At 46.8% G+C, this 23,659-nt stretch overlaps 1 protein-coding gene across 2 annotated transcripts in view; it reads left to right on the top strand.

Annotated features, from left to right (window-relative positions):
* Nucleotides 1-23,659, top strand: part of LOC308332402 (dolichyl-diphosphooligosaccharide--protein glycosyltransferase subunit STT3B-like) — a 186,164-nt gene that overhangs the window by 117,295 nt on the left and 45,210 nt on the right. For both annotated transcript variants that reach the window (XR_013965710.1, XM_080788293.1), the window contains exons 5-7: nucleotides 8,491-8,590; nucleotides 11,825-11,923; nucleotides 21,525-21,671. Coding sequence is in view for 1 of the 2 variants with exons in the window: in XM_080788293.1 (XP_080644419.1) it covers nucleotides 8,491-8,590; nucleotides 11,825-11,923; nucleotides 21,525-21,671 (346 nt within the window). In the remaining variant the exon portion in view is untranslated. The remainder of the gene's footprint in view (nucleotides 1-8,490; nucleotides 8,591-11,824; nucleotides 11,924-21,524; nucleotides 21,672-23,659) is intronic.

Genomic DNA, 23,659 nt, shown 5'->3' with positions numbered 1-23,659 from the left:
GGCAGATATACTGGCGTTCCTGAGGAGCATGCAGCGACTGTGTGCTCCTTGTGACCTGGGAGTTGTAGAGGATGAGTTTCATTTTGTTTTCTATTGTCCAACTATATACCATGATTTAACCCATTCTGACCTGAGATCAGATTCATACGAGGTTTCCACTGGACACACACGAGTCTGATGAACCCATTCTGACCTGAGATCAGATTCTAAAAATGTCAGTCGCTCTTCGATTTTTCAAAAATAGCAGACCTACAAGCTCATAGCGCGCCACTCGGTGGCGCGCTATGAGCTTGTAGATCTGCTATTTTTCAATAGCTAAAGCATAACATGATGCCAACACCAAAATGGGATCCCGGTCAGAATGGGTTAAGAAACGTTTTATTTGAAGGAAAAAAATCAGGATAAGAACCCAGATCTGTTTTGGATGTCCGAGTGTTTTATGTTAAATTGGTTGTTCAGTATAATGAAGTTTTTGTTTTTGGAAAATGTAGAAGGCATGGCAGTTACGTTGGAGAACGATGTATCCATGAGTCTTATTTGTGTATATGTATTATTATATATGTACAATTTTGTGAGTGTCTTGTAAGCCCGTGCGGGCTGGGCATCTTATGATGTAGGACACTTTAATAAAAACTCTTATCTATCTATCTATCTATCTATCTATCTATCTATCTATCTATCTATCTATCTATCTATCTATCTATCTATCTATCTACCCTGATTTTGTACCTTTTAGTAGTGCTCAGATCACCCCTCTTCTTTCTTGTTCTAGAGTCCTGTTGATCCTTGGAACACCAACCGTACCTTTTTGACTTTTGTACCGATCCACTGAGCACATGCTTGATCTCCTTTTTTCCCCCCGGTTCCCGTCATGTGTTACATCAGACCAGAGCTATAGATGAGTGAGACACAGCAGGGGTCTTTGACGTTGTGTAGGCCGAGGGCTCTTAGCAGAGAGAGAGAGAGAGAGAGAGAGAGATGAAGCAGGGACCCCTATAGAGCGGCCCAGGAAGTGGAAGCCCCATGCATTCTCCCATCGGCACTTTTAATATAATTTATTTAAAGACGGTTACGCCGCGGACAAAGCCAATTCGGATCGTGACGAATCATGACAATGAACACAATATTTTGGGACGATCAAATCATTAGAAAGAAGAAAAGAAAGTCAGGAGACAACACTATTTGTTTTATTTTTCGTCTTATAAATTATTTGATCGGCCCAAAATATTGTGTTCATTGTCATGATTCGTCACGATCCTTATTGGCTTTGTCCGCGGCGTACGTAACTGTCTTTAAATAAATTATATTAAAAGTGCCGATGGGAGAATGCATTGGGGTTTCATTTCCTGGGCCACTCGCTTTTCTGAAAGGGGGCGGGACTGCTGTGTTTGGCTAATGTTCCTCTTTAAATAGGGATGGTAACATTTTGTCTTTTTACTATCTCTCACAGATTTTGCCGGCAATATTTGAAGTGTCTCTGATAAACCAGGCAGTGTTGATTTCGACAGCAACTTTTTGTTTTAGTCATAGGATTGTATTTTGCGTGTCTTATAAGTACCAGGTCTTATTCCCTATAACTTGAGTAAACTAAAGACCTGGGAGGCGTGATCGTATTGGGAGTTAAAATATTAATCTGTGGATCAAGTGAAGAGACGAAACAACGATTTTGACGAGGCAATATAGCTGCAGGTCTATATATAGTTTGCCTTCGAAAAAACTGGTTTATTTTGTTTGGTTTTGTCTTGGTGAATGGGGGGGGGGGGAAAGTCTTGTACCGACTCCACGTCAGTGTCATTTATCTTGAGGGATCTCTCCTTGATGTTGGCTCCATTTCAACGTGTCATTCATCTTCAGGCATCTATATAGCCTTGACGAACGACAAAGCTGCTGCTTATACTTTGCATGTAACGCAAATACACACAGCTGAAAAGAAGATGTAGGGGAGAGCCGCCGCGGTTGTAACATGAACGTTATCTCATGATTGGTCAACGCCATCATGACGCCATCGCGTCAGTATAGGTGTACGGCAACGTACTCTACGTGCCCATGACGTTTGAAGTGTTTACCTTCATCCTACGGGGAGTTATTGGCGAAAAACTGACTTTTCTCAAAAAAGCGTACATTTTTACACCTGGAGTATATGTGGGCTACGCATTTTTTCTTTGATGTTGGTGAATAAAAATCCACATGGATGTCTTCATGCTTATGTTCTTCATTAGTTTGCATCGTGTTTAGACGGAATGCACAAATGGCCCACTTTCCATTCAATATCATTATATGTAATATTTACATATTTGACATATTGGCCAATATTATATGTTCAGTCAGGTGTCTTTCATTACAGAGTGTATATTCTAAATTAGTTTAGGGTTGTATAACATTGTACAACTCAATCAAGCAAACGTTTGTTTAATCAATGTATTTTCCCATTGAACTGACTCAAACGCCCAAACTGGTACACCCGGTACTATTTAATATTTCCCTTATGTTTGATACATTTTCTTATCACATCCATGGTATGAAAACAATGTTAAGGAGTTGCTTCAATAAAATATAATTGCTTTAGGCTGAAAATGATATGTTTAATGGTGTTTTTTTAGCGTTATCACGCATGCCGTTACAATTAATCAAAAGCAAATGTAACACTGGAACAGCGTCCACGTTCGGTTTAATAACTCCCGACCTGTTTTATCAATTAAAAAACTTGAAGTGGTTTATGGTATAGCAGACATGTGTATGTCCGTTGCCTGAAAATATTACATGTGTAGATAAACGGATAACGGATCTCTGAGTAAAAAAATGAAACGTGCAAAGTGTTACAACCTTGGCGGCTCTCCCCTACCCTATTTTCAGGCTACTGTTTCAACTTATGTACACGCACACACACACACACACACACACACACACACACACACACACACACACACACACACACACACACACACAGAGAGAGAGAGAGCATGCAGAATCCTTGTTCCTTTGACCATTATCTGCCGGTCCACACTGTCATCAGATAAACACTCTACGGGGTGCCGGCAGCTTTTTAGACATCAAAGTAATGTCTGATTGCAGCTGGTGCGGCTCCAGGGCTTCCGGTTGGGTTGGAGTTTCAAAGTTTCACTTGTCGTGACTCGTCAGTATAGTATACTTCTTATATCTTCTTTGGCCCTTTGGCATCTTAAGAACTCTTGTCTTTGTTGCCTATATAGTATGGGGTTCACGCAACAAAATTAATTTTGGCGGAGGAGAGGAGAGATGGAACATCAGATGTTCACCATTGACAGAATTTCTAACTCGTGTGGCGCGTTGGGGGTCATATAGCGCTGTCGCATCGGAAAAGGTCCTGGGTTCGATTCTCGCTGGGGGAAGCTGTGGGTGCTGGGGGGGGGGGGGGGGTGTGGTCTCTCCCCTGTGCGTCATCAGTGCCCGTAACCTGGGTGGGGCTGGCCAAAGGACCTTTCTGTGTGGAGTGTCCCCAAGCGTATAGGACCGGTATACCCTCACAAAAAACATGCAGTCATGCTGGTCTCTCTACTGCCTCCCCCTGGCCAGCCCGGGGCTGCACCTGATGGAGGGGGAAAGGATCTGGTTGGATTAACGTGTTGTTCACTCCACGCGCTATACGTCCTCGCGGAGAAACTCTCCCCTGCCAGGCTCACTCCTCACGCATTGACGGAAGCATGAGCTCAGACCGGGGCTCTCCCCAGGTTGGGCAGAGGGAGAGTATATAGCGCCCAGGATTGCAGCGTATAGGCAATTTGGCGTCCGGGTTGAAAAATGGGTTACAAAATCGTGGGATAATTACAAAAATAACTCAGGGGGGGAGGAGGGGGGGGGGGCATTATGCCAATAGACTGAATTAGACAATTACACAGAACGTATACAGTAAGGTATAGGTATCTGTTAGCTGTGTGTTTGCGAACATCTAATTATTGCCCGGGTCCATTGAACCACAGGGAATCTGTCACGGGATAATGGAGCATGACAATTAACCCATTCTGACCGGGCACCCATTTTGGTGTTAGCATCATGTTATGCTTTAGCTATTGAAAAATAGCAGATCTACAAGCTCATAGCGCGCCACCGAGTGGCGCGCTACGAGCTTGTAGGTCTGCTATTTTAGAAAAATCGAAGAGCGACTGACATTTTTAGAATCTGATCTCAGGTCAGAATGGGTTAATCAGACCAGTGTGTGTCCAGTGGAAACCTCGTCTGAATCTGATCTCAGGTCAGAATGGGTTAAGTCACCTCCTGCTGTATAGACGGGCGTGTGCGAACATAATAAGCAGTGGAATAAATACTAGTATATGCAGGGTTTGATTTGTATATACCAAAAGCAGAGGATGCTGGGACATCTTCGCCATTTAACCCATTCTGACCTGAGATCAGATTCATACGAGGTTTCCACTGGACACACACTGGTCTGATTGACCCATTCTGACCTGAGATCAGATTCTAAAAAAATGTCAGTCGTTCTGAAAAATAGCAGACCTATACAAGCTCGTAGCGCGCCATTCGGTGGCGCGCTACGAGCTTGTAGATCTGCTATTTTTCAATAGCTAAAGCATAACATGATGCCAACACCAAAATGGGTTCCCGTTCAGAATGGGCTAAGCGCCATCGTCTTCATCGTCACCGACATCTGATGTACAAGCTCACAGTGGGATGCAATTGTGATACGTTGTGAGCTTAAATCTGCAATTTTTTTGGCTTTTCTGCCTTTTCACCGACAGTATCAATCAAGTGAAGACGGACAGGAAAGAGGGAGAGAGAGAGAGAAGGGGAGAGACACGCAGCAAAAGGTCGTCACGAACGGGACTCGAACACGCAACGCGCCGCCAGGCCAAAGCCTATATGCAGTACATGCGCCTGGACCGCTTGGCCAGCGGGCGCCCCAAATCTGCTCTTTTTATTTTTGTAAAATTATACATTTGAGGGATATCTTTTTGTTATTGTAAACCCCCCCCGCCCAAAAAAAAAGAAAGAAAGAAACATTCTTGTCACAAAAAAAATCAATAAAAACACCGCCGATATAATCGAAGGACCAGAAGAGAAGGTCAAAAGCGGAGGCATGTACGTATATTATCTTTATTCCAGTGGCGTTCGATGACGTTATAATAAAGCTATATAGCCACAGACGACGCAAAGGCTCACGCGAGCCCCTAATTAGGCCCGTGTCAGAGCAGCTGCTGCCCTCGGCCCACTCTCAGTCTCAGGACGAAAAAAACAAAGCCCAGACGAGGGAAAGAAAAGTGAGAAGAGAACGCCTGAGCCGCTGAACGCATCCCATTAACAGGGAGGAAACCTTAACTGGATCGATGTCTCTGCTGCTCTCTTTTCCCTTTTTTTTTGTAACAGGGTTACTTCGAGAAAGTCTCTCGGATAAAACGCCGCTTTGTTGTTGTTGGTTCATTTTCTATCGTCGACGCGTCCTTTGTTTGTTTCCTCGATCCAGTGTATTGATTCTGCAGCCTCCACCACGGCTCTGCCGACTCTGTGATTTTTAGCTGCACTATATAGCCCGTTCTGACCTGAGATCAGATTCATACGAACTGCACAACTGACATTTTTTTTAGAATCTGATCTCAGGTCAGAATGGGTTAATCAGACCAGTGTGTGTCCAGTGGGAACCTTCGTATGAATCTGATCTCAGGTCAGAACCAAAATGGGTTCCCGTTCAGAATGGGCTAGTGTGTGGAGCAGTGGTGGAAAGTAACTAAGTACATTTAATTTTTTTTTGCACAATGAGTATATACTTTATACTTTTTGGTACTTTAAATACATTTTGATGCCCAATACTTTGGTACTTTTAGTATACATTTTGGATTCTGAACTTTTACTTTATTTCTAAGGGCACTTTCACACCGGTGACATGCTATGGGTTCGTTTAAAACGAACCATGGTCCGCTTTACTTTACCCCTTTGGTTCGGTTGGTGTGAACGTGCATGCGAACTCCGCTAAAAAAGGCCGGACTCGGTTCGCTTCCAAACGAACCACGGTGCGGTTCGTTGCTGGTGTGAACGCATTCGGACTTTATAGAGCGCCGCAGTCCCCGCCCCCTTTCAGAAAAGCGAGTGGCCCAGGAAATGAAACCCCATGCATTCTGCCATCGGCACTTTTAATATAATTTATTTAAAGACGGTTACGCCGCGGACAAAGCCAATTCGGATCGTGACGAATCATGACAATGAACACAATATTTTGGGCCGATCAAATAATTTATAAGACGGAAAATAAAACAAATGGTGTTGTCTCCTGACTTTCTTTTCTTCTTTCTAATGATTTGATCGTCCCAAAATATTGTGTTCATTGTCATGATTCGTCACGATCCGAATTGGCTTTGTCCGCGGCGTAACCGTCTTTAAATAAATTCTATTAAAAGTGCCGATGGGAGAATGCATGGGGCTTCCACTTCCTGGGCCACTCGCTTTTCTGAAAGGTGGCGGGACTGCGGCGCTCTATAGAGGACCAAATGCAGGACGATAGCCAAAAATAGCCGCCGGGCGTCGGCAGTTGTGAGGCTGCATTAATAATTAGTTCTAAAAGCATTTCTTTTTTTTACGGGGATCACTATTGATATGACAGCTATAGCTGTCTGATTTTAATATAGTAGACGCATAATATGTCAGTCGAGGCGCAGCGCACATTTAATGGCAATTTAATGGCATTCACATGCGCAAAAATAACAGATGTACAAGTTATCGACACGGAATGGTACTATGTACGGTCAGGTATATGGTACACGATGTACGCTTGTAGATCTGTTTATTTTAAGCATGCGCCGCAGCCGCCACCACGCAACGTTATGACGAAGCCTGCGATGCGGCCTCTTTTCTTTTTTTCACTTTTTGGTTCGCCTAACATGTCCACGTGCCATTATTTTGTTTACATATTTGGTACGCTTTTTACAACGTCCAGTGTGAACACCAAACGGACCAAAATCAAAATGCAAAGTTAAAGTTTATTATTAATATTATTATTATTATTATTATTTATTTATTTATTTTATTAGGAGGAAGGAAGGAAGAGCTGAGATTAAAGTTTCAAGAAGAACACCTGAACACCTCTCTCGCTCCTGCTCTCATGCCCTTTCTCCTTCCCTGGCTATAGTGCACTCTCTATCTCTCTCTCGCACACACGCACGCACGCACACACACACACACGCGCGCGCACACACACACACACACACACACACACACACACACACACACACACACACACACGCAGCTTATGCATGCACACATTTATTTCCCTACATCTCTTGACTTTCCTTTATTTCTATGTGCCCTTCTTGCCCTCTTTATCTTTCTCCCTGTCTCTCTCTCTCTCTCACACACTTCCTTGAAGATACATAATCTTCAAATTAGTAGTTGAATAATCAACTTTCATGTCGGTCCCTATAGCATGTTCAGCATGCGTATGTTGTTTTTTTTTCCCTTTTTTTTTTGTCTTATTCTAATTGGCGGCCCATATTTTCAATCCTCGCCCGGCGAGAGAGTCCTCGGCCACCTTTCTGTCAACAGGGGGGAAATTAATCTCAAATGGAAGCAGTCATTTGTGTTCCCGTTCTGGTCAGACGGCGCTAATTGGACGACACCATCTGTGGTGCGGATTCCAAACATGACCGCATCGCACTGACCCGCATGGATTCAGGGCATTCACTTTAAGCATGTTTTACTGGTTTCTTTAGTAATTGACCATGCAGGACTCGGGGAGGCGTACCGACTATTAAAACTAATGGATGGCTGTTTCATCCCACTTAAGAAGCTGTTATTAAAAACACTAGACCGGTGCCCGGCTGTAGAGAGAGCTGAGTCGGTAACGATGGAATTTGGAGATCCATATTATACCCCACCTGGCTATATGCAATGCCCGTTGTATATAAATACCTGTGTCGGGAGAAAAAAAAGTTAGTCGACTGACTTCTTTCGTCAGTTTTAGTCGACGTAATCAACACTGCATTGATGTCTCTCTCTGTCTTTCTGTAGCTCTCTCTCTCCCTCTCTCTCTCTCTCTCTCTCTCTCAGTGGAGTGGGTTTTATGGCGCCTCGAGTCTCACTCGCGTGCTCGTAATCTTCATCACGGAGCCTTTTAAAAGTTATTGTTGTATTTTTCCATCGGAGGTCTGCCGTGTCCAATGGGATCGCAGCGCTCTCCGTGACGGGATGAGCTATATCGGAGAGGCTTATAAGATGCAATAAGTGTGTTCATAATATTACCCCGCTCGCTTTCCAGGGTTGTGGTTGAATTAAGATTTAGATTCAATTACCTTTTCATCTAAAAAAAATGAAAAATGCAGCTCACATAATCACGACATGGCCTTTTTGATTGAGCAACTCGTTCCAGACTGAATTGTATTGAAAATGTGGAATAAAGTTAACTTGGAGTTGCATCCCTATAGAGACTAACTCTGTGTGTGTGTGTGTGTGTGTGTGTGTGTGTGTGTGTGTGTGTGTGTGTGTGTGCGTGTGCGTGTGCTTTTATTCCAGGTTTCTGCATGGGGAGGCTACGTGTTTATCATCAACCTGATACCTCTGCATGTGTTTGTCCTGCTGCTCATGCAGCGCTATAGCAGAAGAGTGTACATCGGTAAGGAGCACACACACACACACACACACACACACACACACACACACACACACACACACACACATGACACAACTAAAGACGTGCAGTCGCGTTCAGACACCGAACCCCCGCAGGCGTTTTCCCCCGAGAGAGTCAGAAACACTCCACCGGTTCTCTGTGAGAAGCCCGTGAGAAGTCTTCCGGCTTTATATCCTGCACGATACCGATATATTTTTTTTCCCACGATTTTGTAACCCATTTTTCACCCCTGTGTCAATCATCTAATGTGATCCTGGGCTCTACACACCCTCCGCCAACCTGGGGAGAGCAACGGACTTGAACTCATGCTTCCTTCATGCTTGAGTGTCCAAGTTGCTCCTTTTACACCTGACAGGGGGGAGTTTCCCTGGTTGGACGTATAGCGCGTGGAAGGAACACGTTATTCCAACCAGTTCCTTTCCCCTCCATCAGGCGCCCCCGGCTGGCCAGGGGGAGGCAGTTTAGAGTCCAGGATTACTGCATGTTTTTGTGAGGGTACCTATACCCTAGGGGACACGGGGAGAACATGCAAACTCCACACAGATTTGGTGTTTTAACTAAGCGTTATGTTATGCCGCGCCACAAGCTCGCAGATCTGCTATTTTCTTTTTAATGTCGTGAAAAGGAGGCTCAAATCTTTGCATATATATATTCTTTCAGCGCGGACGTTTTTAACTCAAATCTTTGCTTCTAGGGGGGGGGGGGGGGGGGGGTCCCTAGAACAACATATTCGGCGGCCAATTTCATATAGTTTTTGCGGGGTCCTTGACATGAAAAACATAGGGTTTTTTCTGAAAACTGTCATGATTTAGAAGACATTTAGTAGAATCTGGTGTCCGGTCTAAATGGGTTAAACGAGGTGGGGCTTTGACCCTGAACCCTTTCCTTAATCAGATTAGTAATACCCCCACCACCACAACAACAACAACCACCTCTACCATCCTCCTGAACGAGACGGCTGGCATTAGTCAATGTGGAAGATATCTTCCCCCCCCCCCCCCCCCCCCCCGTGTTCCCCTCCATCGTTCCACCGGGATGTTTATTTGAGCCAGGCCGATATCCATATTGATGACGTCGGTAATATCTGCGATAATTATGCTGCCCGACGACGCGTCTCGATGTTTTTTTTTACCACTTCCGACATGGCCTTCCCCGTTTTGTTCGTGTCATTATAGGCAAAAAAACAACTCAAAATCTAAAATGGCAGATCTACAAGCTTACAATTGTAAATTGCTTGTATATTGGCAATTTATTTTGAAAAAGTGGTTCTATCAAATGCAGTTCACTTGTATTTTATATTATAAGTTGTATAGAAACGTTTTTTTTTTTTTTGGGAGGGCAGCGGACTGTCCTCATGCTTCCTTCTGTGCATGAGGACATTGAGGAGTCCAAGCTGCGTCTTTTCACCTGACAGGGGAGAGTGTCCCTGGTTGGACGTATAGTGCATGGAAGGAACACGTTATTCCAACCAGTTCCTTCCCCCTCTATCGAACGCCCTGGCTGGCCAGGGGGAGGTCGTTTAGAGACCAGGATTACTGTATAGAAACTTTAATCATTAATACTTTTTTCAAAAATTGATTTCACGAAAATGTTGCTCTTTTTTTTTTGACAAAACATCGTTGGTCTAGTTCTTTTTTTCCTCCGGCTCCTAATGTTTTATGCATGGCACCAACGCGCCTGTCTCCAATCAGGTGAAGTGCTTTCAGCTGAAGACGAGAACGTGTTTGCTTTTCCGTCCTCTGTCTCTGCCTCCTCAGAGCCTACATGTGTGCCTCTCAGTCACTCTTAACGAGGGAAAGAAATCCTGCAAGGAGTGAAAGATGGAGCGTGTATTTAATACATTTAGACCTGAGGCCAATTAAAAAAAACCAAAAAAAAAAAAGGCTTCTAAATCCTAACAGTATTCTGAAAAACCTATGTCAGTGGTGCTCAACCTTTCCATGTCAAGGACCCCCGGAATTATCCGTATTTGGCCGCGGGCCCCCCCCCCCCCCATCTGAAAATATGTTGTTCCAGGCACCTTCCAGAAGCAAAGATTTGCGCCTCATTTTAACGACTTAAAAAAAAAAGCAGATATACAGTACATAGCTCGTAGCGCGGCACTCGGTGCCACGCTATGAGCTATGTAGATCTGCTGGATCTTTCAACGGCTCAAGTTTTAACAGCTAAAGTTTAAAACAATGGTGAAAGTGGTTAAAACGTTGATGCGTTCCCGTCCCAAAATGGGTTAATAAATGATGTCCTGTATATCTCCTACTCCGTCTTTTAGTCGGTAGAAGAGAACGGGAAGAGAGACGCGAGGGACGCTCCGAGGGTCCACTTCGGAATAAACGAGACGCGAGCGTGTGAAATCTTAATTACGTTTGTGCGGTGCGTCTCCCACCCCCTCACCCCTATCCCTCCATATGCAGCAGGAGTGAGTCACACTATATACACTACTACACCACACCACCCGCTAACACTACTACTACGCCGTGTTTGGTGCCTGGTCTCCTTCTATCATTAACCGTTTCCGCGCCATTGCCGAAAGCCCTTCGGGCAATTGCGCTTTTGTATAGTGTATTCGTTCAAGCGACCCATAATGCTATACTCACTCACGTTAGCCGGTTAGCTATAGCTGTTGTTGTTAGCGCAGCATTGTATCGTTCATCTTAGATCGTCGTCGCCATAATAAGCCATTCTATCCGTTTCTTTCAATCGCCTGTATCTCCCTATATGCCTTGTCCCCAGATGGCATTTTTTGGTCAAAACAGCGTTTCTTTGACGGCACAGAGCTTCTTTGACGCTGTGGAGCTCCGGTCTGGATTCAGACTGCCAACAAGGCCCCGGGCCCAGCTCCGTGTATAGTTTCCAAATTTAGGTCTACTGCGAAAACTGACCGGGAAATGGCGGCTTTTCAAAATATGCTGGCGTGAATTAGGTCCCAATTTTTCAATAAATGATAGCAATAAATGACTTCAGACAAAGGTCTTTTGAATGTACTCCCTTGGATGTGAAGTGCGTCTGCGAAAATCAATGGGCTTTTTTAATCCCTTCGAGGAGAGGGTTTCTCCGGCCACTGACGAACGATAAAACGAGGTCATTACTTAGAGCCTCGCTGCAGTAGAAGCTGTTGAGATCGTTTGGGGTGTCTTTTCCATGTCCCCGTTGGGGTTTAATCGCTCGCTATACTGTTCTTTGTCTCTCTCTCTCTCTCTCTCCCTCTCTCTCTCTCAGCCTACAGCACGTTCTTCATCGTGGGCCTTGTGCTGTCCATGCAGATTCCTTTCGTGGGCTTCCAGCCAATCAGGACCAGCGAGCACATGGCTGCCGCAGGTAAGCCCCCCCCCCCCCCCCCCCCACCACCGCCCGAGTGGTTTTACGATGTATACCTCTATACTACATCCTATGACGAATATGGCACGGCGGTGGCATTAACCAATAGCAGGCGTTAACCAATAGCAGATCTACAAGCTCATATTGCGTGCCACCGAGTGGCGCGCCTACGAGCTTGTTGGCCTGCTATGTTTTAAAACTCGACGAACGACTGACACAGAAACATGGCTTTTTCAGAAAACTGTCAGGATGTATAGAAGACAATTTTAGAATCTGATCTCGGGTCAAAATGGGTTAAGGGGGAATTGCCTCTAATGACATTATCAATGACACCAGGTTGAACGTGGTTAAGTCAAAAGGGCTTTACAATATTTGAGAATATAAAATGTAAGTATAAGAATTCAATTCAATTAAATGATTTCCATAATGAGTCCTCCATTTGCATCTCCACGAGCCTCCCTGCCTTGCCTAAATGATCTGTAAGCAATACTTTGAAGTCGACGGCTTGCAAGCTGTGAGTTCCTTTTCGCTCCACTGGATGGCAATGACAGTGCTGACAGTTCTAAGTTAAAAGAAATAAAGTAAAGCTTTTTGTTAAATAAACATTTGACCTCTTAAGTTGTTTTATACAATTTTTTTGGAAACCGAGATATAGGGAACCCCGTTGGTAACTGGAATCGAGAAGCAGAAGCGGAAATCGTTATCGGACTCATACAAATCTGAACGATAAACCATTCCTAACTGGGGATAATAAAATGACATGTTTTGAACTCTCGGGGCCCTAGGGAGGACCAGAAAACACTGCCTTTCACGTCGGTCGGTCTCCCGCTCCTTTCCTCTCCATTTCTCTCTCTTGTCTTCATGTCTCTCCCGCTCTCTCTCTCTCTCTCTCTCTCAATTCCCCGTTTTGTCTGAGGATGAGTGCATTCAGCAGCTGTGCAGAACATCTGGTGTAGCGGCGGTCGTTTCTATATCTGCCCAGTGGGAGGCAGAGACACTGAGCAATGGGTTACCGTGGAGAGGAGACGTCAATCCCCAAACCACCCTGTCGCAGCCGCACACACACACACACACACACACACACACACACACACACACACACACACACACACACACACACACAATCACATTACAAAACACCCACTCGAATGCCTATACACCCGAGGCAGGCTGACATTCCGCCATATACGTGCTTGAGCTGCGGCTGCTCGCTATATGGGGACGTGACGGAGCGTTTGACCTTGGGTGTATGGAGACGGAGAATCAGCTGTGGCTGTATAACATAATCAGGACTCAACGCTATACCGTTAACCACTTTCAACCATATCACTTCATGAAAATGTTTGCCTATAAAATATACAATTTACAAGCCCACGACGTATATATGTTTTTGCAGCGCCGTCGTGCAACGTTTAAATAGGGGCTTACCGCATTCTGACCTGAGATCAGATTAATACGAGGTTTCCACTGGACACACACTGGTCTGATTAACCCAGTCTGACCTGGGATCAGATTCTAAAAATGTCAGTCGTTCTTCGATAGCAGACCTACAAGCTCGTAGCACGCCACTCGGTGGCGCGCTATGAGCTTGTAGATCTGCTTTTTTTCAATAGCTAAAGCATAACATAGTGCTAACACCAAAATGGGAATCCCGCACAGAATGGGTTCTATTTCGTCCCTGCTGACCGCCAGAGGCGGTGCTTTAAGCATGAATATGTCCTTCGCGCATGCGTCGTCGAGTGTTGTATACAAACAAAGTCAATTTTGACCCCGTGATGACCTGAAGTAGTCTATATCTTCCGGCAGTCTGCAGGGGATCAGTCTCTAATTTTTCTCGCGCGTCGTGGTGAGAAATTTGCACTGGGCTGCGAGGTATTGCTATGCAATACAATATGCAGCTACGGTGCCTGTACCTGGTCGCCGGTAGTTCTGTGACGGCGTGACTGCCTGTCGGAGTAGCGTTTGTTCGCCCTCCAGGAACTGCGACTATGGTTTTCTATCTCCTCGATGAATGGAGTTTATTTCGCGGATTCACGTGGACGCAGGAGCGTCCAATCTCTCTCGCCGGTAAGGAAGGCTAACCCCCCTCGGACAAAAGGTACGTTATCGTTTAAAGTGGTGCTATCCCCGCTAAACAGACGTCCAAATGATATGATATATTTTATCATGGCATAACCTCTTGTGAGTATAGGCTGCGTTTGCGCCGCCTCCCTGCTCTGCAGACGAGGCTTGTTCGACTGCGAACGCTAACAGACGTTCAAATCATATGATATATCTTATCATGGCATAACCTCTTGTGAGTATAGGCTGCGTTTGCGCCGCCTCCCTGCTCTGCATACAAGTTTTGTTCGACTGTGAACGCTAGCGCTTATTATAATAATAATAATAATAATTAATTGCATTATTATAGCGTTTTTCCCAAGTGCTCAAAGCGCTTTACAATGATTCATTCATTCATACATTGGGAGGTATAAGTGACTATAAGACTTGCCGAAGGATAAGAACACTGTCATATTACCTTCGTTTGATAAACACGCTACTTTCAAGCTTTGGTTAGCCCCTGCTGATGTCAAGCATTGTCGCGACATTCTCTCAGCAGTCGGCATATAACTTATGACTTAAGTTAGTTAAGGCTAACCGGCATTTTCTGTTTGACAAGCCTTGCTGGCCAAAGCCATATACCGATATTGGCAGCATTCAAGCTTAACTGCTTTGCGAATAGCTTGTATTCTTGTTGTTATTATTAGCCCGGTACAGGAGCAACTACCTGCGTCCTCCCAGGGTATTGATGTTGCTACCAGTATAGTCTGTAGCTAAATAGCTATTGGTGTACATAGCCTGTCTGGTTGTTAACCCAGCTGGCCCCCAGCAGTGGGCCTAGCTGAAGCTGCTACCAGTATGTATTATTATACAGTATTATTTTAATGTGAAGCACTTTGAGTTACATTTTATGTATGAAAATGTGCTATATAAATAAATTTAGTATTATGTCTGGAGCCCAAAGCTCCATTAACAGTTTTTTTTGCATATACAGTGGGTGCAACTTGGTTTGTCCACCTGTAGGTCCCATTAACCCAGCTGGTCCCCAGCACAGGGTATCTGGCGCTGCTGCCAGCGTAGCTCACAGCAGCTACCAGTAGTTTAAAGTTAAAGCTGTTTATGAACAGGCTATAGCTTGTCTTGTTTTTGTAGCCCAGCTGGTCTCCAGCATAGATCTCTAACTGGCGCTGCTACCTGTAGTTGTAGCCCAAGCGCTTATTATACTATCTAAGATAAAAAAAGCTATCTGTGTATAGCTTGCTTTACTGTTTGTTGGCCCAGCTGGTACAGGGCAGGCAGCGTATGCGCTCCGCTCCTCCAGCATACGGCCAGCTTGATGTTACTTACTACTAATGTTTGTTAGCTCAAGCATTTATTAACAGCTATCGGTGTATAGCTTGTTCTGTTCATTAGCTGCAGCTGATACAGGCAGCGTACGCGCTCCCTTCCTTCAGCAGGTGGCCCCTATTGGTGGAGCTATCGGTTGTAGCCTTTTCTCCAAAACTAGCTTGTGTCGGTTTATTTAACCAAACTTCTGGCTGGGGTAGGCAGCGTTAGTGCTCCCTCCTCCCAGCATGAATGCGTAGTAGTGCACACTTGACTAGTGTATTGGAAGTGTCTTTTGTTTCGCTCTGGACTAGCAAACATAAATTACAATAGTCTGGTTGCCCTTTTAGGGCAACCACACTAATAATAATGCACTTGGAGTTTGGATAAATGTCATAGTGCTGGGATAAGCATTCGCATAGGAAACACTACAGCTGCTACATAGCAGCGTCCAAACCTTGACTGGAGGCTACTTTATTATCATAATTTATAAGTAAGCCTCCGCCGGGGGTACAGGTAGCGTACAAGCTCCCCTCCCCCACCGCGACCATGCAGGTCGCACAGTATCTAACAGCAACGTTTGTGTGCTGTTTCTATGATGCACTTTACATCTGGTTGAATCTCAAAGTGCTACAATGAGCATTTGCATAAAACGTAAATGCATGCTGCGGCAGGTATTAAGTCATTAGATGCCGATCTAAGTTAAAGCCTCTGCTGGTACAGGCAGCGTCCGCGCTCCCTTCCTACAGCATACGGCTCCACCCCTAGCAACCAGTAGCGTCCGCGCCCTGGGCTAGTTGGGACTGGTGTGCACCGGCCGGTCCAAAGGAACCGGTGCCACCACAACGGAGAGTTCCCACTTTTGTACCTCGAAAGCCTCTGCTGGTACAGGCAGCGTACGCGCCTCCTCCCCCCAGCATACGGCCAACACCTAGCAACCAGCAGCGTCCGCGCCCTGGGATAGTTGGGACTTGTGCGCACCGGCCGGTCCAGAGTAACCGGTGCCACCACAATGGAGAGCTCCCACTTTTGTACCTCGTATGAAGCTCTCCTTCAGCCGTGAGCCGACCTTGGTCCTGCCCCGTGTGCCAGGAGGAAAAGGTCTGACCGCTGGCTACAGCAGATCCGAGAGGGCTCAGCTATCTGCGGAGTTGGCCCACATGAGGTCCATGCTCACTTCGGATGACACCTAGGCACCTCGGAGGGTGCCGAAGCGCCTCCCTCTCTGATGCCACAGCTGACTCGAGGTTGATGTGCTCTCCCCGACAGCTCAAGCTATGCACTTCCATGACTATGAGGAAGATGCAGAAGGCAGTGCCTCCCAGGCATCAGAGCCAGCCTCCCACTTCTCAGCTCATGCGCATAGCCGTGGAACGCATACTAAAGCAGGCAGTCGGCTCCTCCAAGCGCCTACTGCAGACGCGGCTTTGCCGTCTTCGCCGTCCCCCACGCCTGTACCTGAGTCAGCTACAGGCCTGCCGGGCGGACGATCAGGGCTTTCTCCCATCTCTATACCGATGGCGAAATCCTGGCAGCCCTGCCCTGATTGAAAAAAGTGTCCTGAGACAACCCGTTACGACTTGACACTTTAATAGATTGGAACGCACAAGGCGATAAGGGCTGGCCTGGGTTACATGCCAGCCACCAAGCCTGTCACTGCATCCCTCATTGTGTTCTCCAACGAGGCCCGGCGGCGGAACGCTAGGTGACCTCGACCCCAGTACAGGAGCACAGGCAACCTGCTCACTGGGGCCTCCTTTTCACACCTAATAGTGGCAACGTTAATACTGGCTCAGCCACCTTTGGTGTATCACTGGAGGCATTGGCGTCATGTCCTCAGAGCGCGGACGGCTGATGTCCATCATATCTCTAGCCCGTCGCCAAGCCGGGTTTTCACAGTCAAGCTTGACTGATGAGACTAGGCCAACTCTCCGTAGGCTCCCTGAGGAGCCAGGAACACTAGGTGGTTCAGCCGGGCGAGAAGCGCTGGAGCGAACCATCCAGGTGGGGAAGACCAGGCTGCAGCTTGCAGGCCTATGACACATCACGCCTCCCAAAGGGCCGAGCTCCAACACTGATGAAATCATCTTGACTGCCCTCGGAGCTCGCGTATCACCGCCGGCCCACACTAGAGGCCAGCGTGTTCCCTGGCGTCCCACGCAGGGACCTGACTGTGACTTTCCGGGCTGTGCAGCGCCTTCTGACGCCAGCCCCCCATATCCGGCGGGTCAAATTGGCCATTTTCAGCAACATGACGAGAGCCCTACTATCAGACCAGGAGTGAGGTGTCCTCCTGCCCAAGGGCGCAACGGAGGCTGTATATCCTCAGTCACACTAAGGGAAGTCCGATCTACATACTTCCTTGTGACGCAAGACAGACGGGTGTCGACATGTCTTGAATCTGATGGGACCCAACAGGTTTATGAAGTTCGTGCCAGTTTACTGGGCCGAACACGGCAATGTGCTGGAGCGGCAAGTGGTGTGCTCCGCTCTACAGCACTTCCTGCCGTACAGGAGAGGCGAGCACATTCTCATACGTTCGGGCAACACCCCGATCGTGTATCACGTAAGTCATCGGGCAGGGCCACGTTTGCTTGGCTGCTGTAGGTGTCTATGGACCCTGACTTGGGCAGCCTCCCCGCCCGATCAGCCTATAGGCAAGTTGTCTGAGTGGAGAGCGGGACTACATGGTAGGCTCTCCCTCCCATCGAAAGCTTCCATGAGGGGAGCGGTACCCCATCCAGTGGTGGTGAACACTAATCAGAGGCTACCTCGGCAGAGCGGAGGTGGACCTCCTCACCCTGGACCTCACTAACCTCCCTGGTTCTCCCTAACGGAGACACCCAGCCCACCGGGCCAGGACGCAAGGATCCGATGGTTTCATAGAACCTGAACGCCACAAATGGCTGTCAGCCTGCTGGACTTCTTAGGCGTCCTGCCACATAGCCAGTATGAACAGAACGACCTACATCGTTCCTGACACACATGGCCCTAAGCAGACCACCGCCCACAGGGCACTATCCTTTTAAATGCGCACTGCCAGAGGCACTGCATATGCCTTGCCACTGCCTCTCTGATACGACCAGCGCCTCAGAGTTATTTAGGAGGGTCACACCATACTGCTGGTTGCCCCCCCCCCCCCAGCCAAGAAGTACTTGGTCTCCTCTGCTGAACAGACCCAGTCGGAGGACGCCATGGCGTCTCCCCGACAGAGGTCTCCCCAACTGGGAGGCGGTCGGATACGGCATTCAAATGCTCAACGCCCCCAACTGTGCGTTTGGCCACTGGCGGCCCTGAACCGCTGTGTGGAACCAGCCAGGCATGCCACCCTGAATTCAAGGGTGACATCCATGACATCCATCAGGCTACTGTACGATAACCGATGGAACCTATTTCCAACTGAGGCCAGAGCAAAGACCTAGTGCGCTGCTCTGCCTACCTGTCTGGAGTTCCGCAGTCCCTCCTAGACAGGGGCCGATCTCCTACTCTAAAAGCATAAGTAGGGGCAATATCATGTTGATATGCTAGAATCAATATTGCTGTAACGAAGCGTGTCCGTGAGCGGCACGTCCTGTCTGTTAGTGACTTGCGTCCGAAGCAAAGCTCAGACGGCCTGAGTGTCTCTGTGGCCGAACAGTGTTCCTCCTGAGGGTGCTGTCACATACACACTAGAGTTCTCATCGGGCCCGAAATTTGAAGCCCGGCACGGCCCGGCCCTAACTGGGTCAGCCCGAAGCCCGGCCCGGCCCTAAAAAATACCATAATGTTAGGCCCGAAGCCCTATAAAGCCCGACAAAGAAAAAAAAGAACGCCACTTTTGTTCACTGACGGCGCATGTTGCTGCGCTGCGCTGGCCATGCAATAAAAGTGGCGTTCTTTTTTTTCTTTCAGTGTGTGTCTGTGTGAGAGTGAGAACGGAGTTCAATGGACTTATCGCCGAAATAAAGGATTTATGTAGCTCATTTATGTACCATTTCCATATCATTCTAATGGATTCCATTTCCAGTGGTGGTGAGTAGCCTACTGTAGCTCCCCGTTTCCTCTGAAGTGAAGCTATGTCCAAGACCCCAAGTATCGTCCCCGTTCGGTGTCCAAAAGAACAAACATAGCCTACAAAGTTTACAAACCATCCATGCACCCGCTCATGGCGTGTCTCGACAGCTTAGAGATCTGTTATTTTAAATCGGCCACATATAACGAGGAGCGCCGCTGCCGCACTGGACGGCGGTTATAATACTAATCATTTTGTAAATCAAATAGCCATTAGCCTGTAGCCTGCAGTGGACTGTAACATTGCGTGGTCAGATCATACACTACAGAATATGGATCGTTGGTGACTATATGACGTTGATTAGGCCTAATGATTAGGTTATTCATCGCAGCCAGCTGGGTTTAACGAGATGGCTCAGTGCAACTGTTTTTGTTATGTTGCAGTCTATCGTGTGATAATCCGATTGATTTATAAAACATTTAGCATTATGAACTGAAGCTCATTTGGTGCGCCGCAAACCAGAGGCCAGCCAGCGGTATAAACATTAAACAACCACCCCACCGTTCACTTCTCTCTGCCTGCGCGCAGTAATCCATTCCAAGCCCCCCACCTCCACTCCTCCGTCTTCCTCCTGTCGTGAAGTGAATCGCCATAGCGCAGCCCTCTTCATAATAAATACATACTTGTAGGCTATATAGCCTACACAATGTGTACACATTACACAATTGCTATTTTTATTATAATAACATTTTTGAAAAAAGAAAATAAGAAAATCACGGAAAATCACAGAGCCCGAGGCCCGGCCCGGCCCGGCTAATTAGCATATTTTTTGGGCCCGGCCCGGCCCTAAAATGTCGGGCCGGGCCGGGTCGGGTTCGGGCAGAAAATGAGAACTCTAATACACACCTCAACCAGCCTATACGGCTAGCATAGTTTTACCCTCCACCAGGAGAGTGGATGGACGAGCGGGAACTATTGCGCCCAGTGTGGGCCCTGAGAGCCGCTTGTTAGACCTGCCGAATGCTTTCGGCGGTCAGAATGGCTGTTCCGTTGTGACGATGGCCCTTTCAAAGGTAGCGCTCTCTCCAGACAGCGCCCGCCCCACACTGTTGTGGATGCCATCAACCACGTTTATGGGGCGAGTGATCGTACCTTACCATTTGGCGTGAGGTGCCACTCTTAACGGGAGCGTCCCCACATCATGGGCTGCCCCGAGGGAAGTACCCCTGGAATATATCTGTGCCGCTGCCTCATGGGCATCACAGCGAGTTGTCTGTTCCTCTGGGTGAGTGTTGCCACTCCCCACCCGCTGGACGTGGTCCTCTTACGAGACTCCTCCAAGCCTACTCCTTATGGTTTGTGATCAGGATCCCTCGTGACTTGGCTGGCATAAGTCATTCATGCTTAAAGCACCGCCTCTGGCGGTCAGCAGGGACGAAATAGAACGATAGTTACGTATGTAACTACGGTTCTATGAGTCCCGAATGACCGCCAGAGGCACTCTGTCACTCAGAATCCTCGTGTTCGCGCGAGAAAATTCTGTAGAGACTGATCCCCTGCAGACTGCCGGAAGATATAGACTACTTCAGGTCATCACGGGGTCAAAATTAACTTTGTTTGTATACAACACTCGACGACGCATGCGCGAAGGACATATTCATGCTTAAAGCACCGCCTCTGGCGGTCATTCGGGACTCATAGAACCGTAGTTACATACGTAACTATCGTTTTAAGTGGTTGATTGAGACACAGCTGAGGAGAATCGAGGCCTCGTCTGCCGTCGTAAAGATTCACCAGAGACGTACGGACGGACGGACTAACGGATACATGCTGAGGAGGAGGAGGAGGAGGAGGAGGAGGAGGAGGGGGGACGGAATGAAAGGAGCATGTGGGGAGAGAGTGGGAGGGGAGGGGAGAGGGGGAGGGGGCGGGGGCATAAGCTCATTTAAGAAATGTCTCATGCATCTGAAATGTTTTCTTCACAGCCAGCGGGGATCTATACAGTATAGTATAGCATGCAGGAAAATAAGTTTCCCAGCTCTTATACAACTCAAACTTCTTCACTCCGTCGTAAACCATGAAGCAGCTTTTTAGAACCCTGAGGGAGTCGCAGTGGGTCACTGCACGCTCGAATATTCTGTCTGTTTAAATCGTACTTTTTTCTTTCTCTACTTCTCATCCTCTCCGTGTGCGTGTGCGTGTGTGCGTGTGTGTGTGCGTGTGTGCGCTTGTGCGTGCGCGCAGGTGTGTTCGCCCTGCTGCAGGCCTATGCCTTCCTTCAGTACTTGAAGGACCGTCTAACCAGACAGGAGTTCCAGACTCTGTTCCTCCTCGGTGTCGCCATGGCTGCCGGCGTTGTCTTCCTCACCGTCATCTATCTGACATACACAGGTTCGTCTTCTTCAAACTGTTTTTTTAACCCATTCTGACCTGAGATCAGATTCTAAAAAAAATGTCTTCTATCTACATCCTGGCAGTTTTCATTCTGACCTGAGATCAGATTCTAAAAAAATGTCTTCTATGTCAGTCGCTCTTCGAGGACCTCTAGCTTGTTTTCTATCTTACCAGGAACCTGCTGGGACACCGAGTGAATGCAGTTAATTAGGATGAAAACCCAAACTCAACGGGAATGCAATGCAAGGAGCAACCTTTTAACCGAAATACTGTACATTTATTATTCCACTCATGACTATCCGTGTACACACAAGTACAATTTACAATTTACAATTTAGGCATTTAGCAGACGCTCTTAATCCAGAGCGACTTACATTAAGCAAGAACAAAAAGCATGGGGAATACATCACATAAAAACATTTATCATGAAACATGCGTAAGCTAAGAAAGTAACAGTGGAATATCTATATAATGAAACTATACATATAAGCTATACATCTATACTACTATGATATACATTATGTACTATGACGTGCTATGACTACATACAATGCACTTATGCTTTTTACATAACATGCTATAAGTCTGTATCAAATGCTATCTAAGTCTACAGAATTGCTATCTAAGGGGGTGGGGTAAGTGCTATGGGCCATGATGGAGTCTGAAAAGGTGGGTTTTCAAACTACGGCGGAAGATTGGGAGTGAACAAGTAAACAAAATGCGCTGGGTAATACTATACCCCCCCGCGACAACGGATCCCCGCACCAGTAAAACTTCCAGTAAAACAGTATAAAGTTTGTACATGGTACCGTGCTCCGCTGGCCCCAACCAACCCCAATGTCAATAAACCGTTGCCGTTATCTTATTTGAATCTCTGGCAATCGCCCCTTAGAGGCTTATAGTATACCAGGGCTCTCGTAAAAAACAGGAAATGGAGCTCAGCTGAGTAGTATATTTGAATACGGCAAATAAAAATAGGATATCGGTCGCACAGACAACCCCCCCCCCCCCCCCCCCCCACTCTGAATCATGCAGAGTGTACCTGGCTCGCTCTGCTGCAAGTCATTGTTTATCCCGTTCGGACCCTGAGGCCCAATTATACAAAATGTCTTCTAAATCACATTCGCGGTTTTCTGAAAAACCCTTCTCAAACTATTTCATGTCAAGCACCAACATGTAATTGGCCGCCGACCCCCCCCCCCCCCCTTTCTGAAAATATGTTGTTCCAGGAACCGCCCTTACAAACGTTCGCTCTGAAAGAATATATATTCAAAGGTTTTGTGACACATTTTCAAGCTTTAAAAAAAAATTGCAGATCTACATGCTCGTAGCACGGCACCGAGTGCCACGCTACGAGCTTGTAGATCTGCTATTTTTCTCTCTTTTTTTTTTAAATCCTTAAAACACCAAAAGGGGTTCCCCCGTCTTCAATGGGTTATGCCACACTGTGTGCAGCGCTGAAGGTCCTTCTGTCGTATATGAAATGAAATGCGCGGCGCTGGAAGTCCAGTTAAAATTTATGTGGTGCTTTCGAGTTCAAACTCAAGTTAATCTCAAAGTGCTTTGCGGGTGCGACAAAAGGACAGGAATGCAGGGAACAGCCAAGAAACACGATGCAACTTTTAAAATATGAGGTCAAGATGAGTTCTCACTCTGAGAGCCTTATTTGTTTATTTGCATGCACACACCATCTAATGTGCTCTTTAAAATGCTTTTTGTCCCATATAGATGTAAGGTAGTTTTGGATATTATAGGACCACTTCACCACTTTTCAACGTATCTTCATATAATAGGTCCTCACTAAAAATCTTGAAAAAATGGCGCAATTATTTTCTACTCTGTCTGTGTCTCATAGGAGGGCTGTGGGCAGTTCAGAAACCGTCTTCCAGTCACATCATCGATGGGGAATACAAGCTAATAGTATCTGCAGGCTTTCTAGTCCTGAAAAGTTGCAATGCGAAAATGGAAGCCATCGTTCTTCTCAC

Source organism: Protomyctophum bolini (genome assembly GCF_963924005.1).
Source record: "Protomyctophum bolini genome assembly, chromosome: 17".
NCBI lineage: Eukaryota > Metazoa > Chordata > Actinopteri > Myctophiformes > Myctophidae > Protomyctophum > Protomyctophum bolini.
This window is presented reverse-complemented; position numbering and strand designations above follow the sequence as displayed.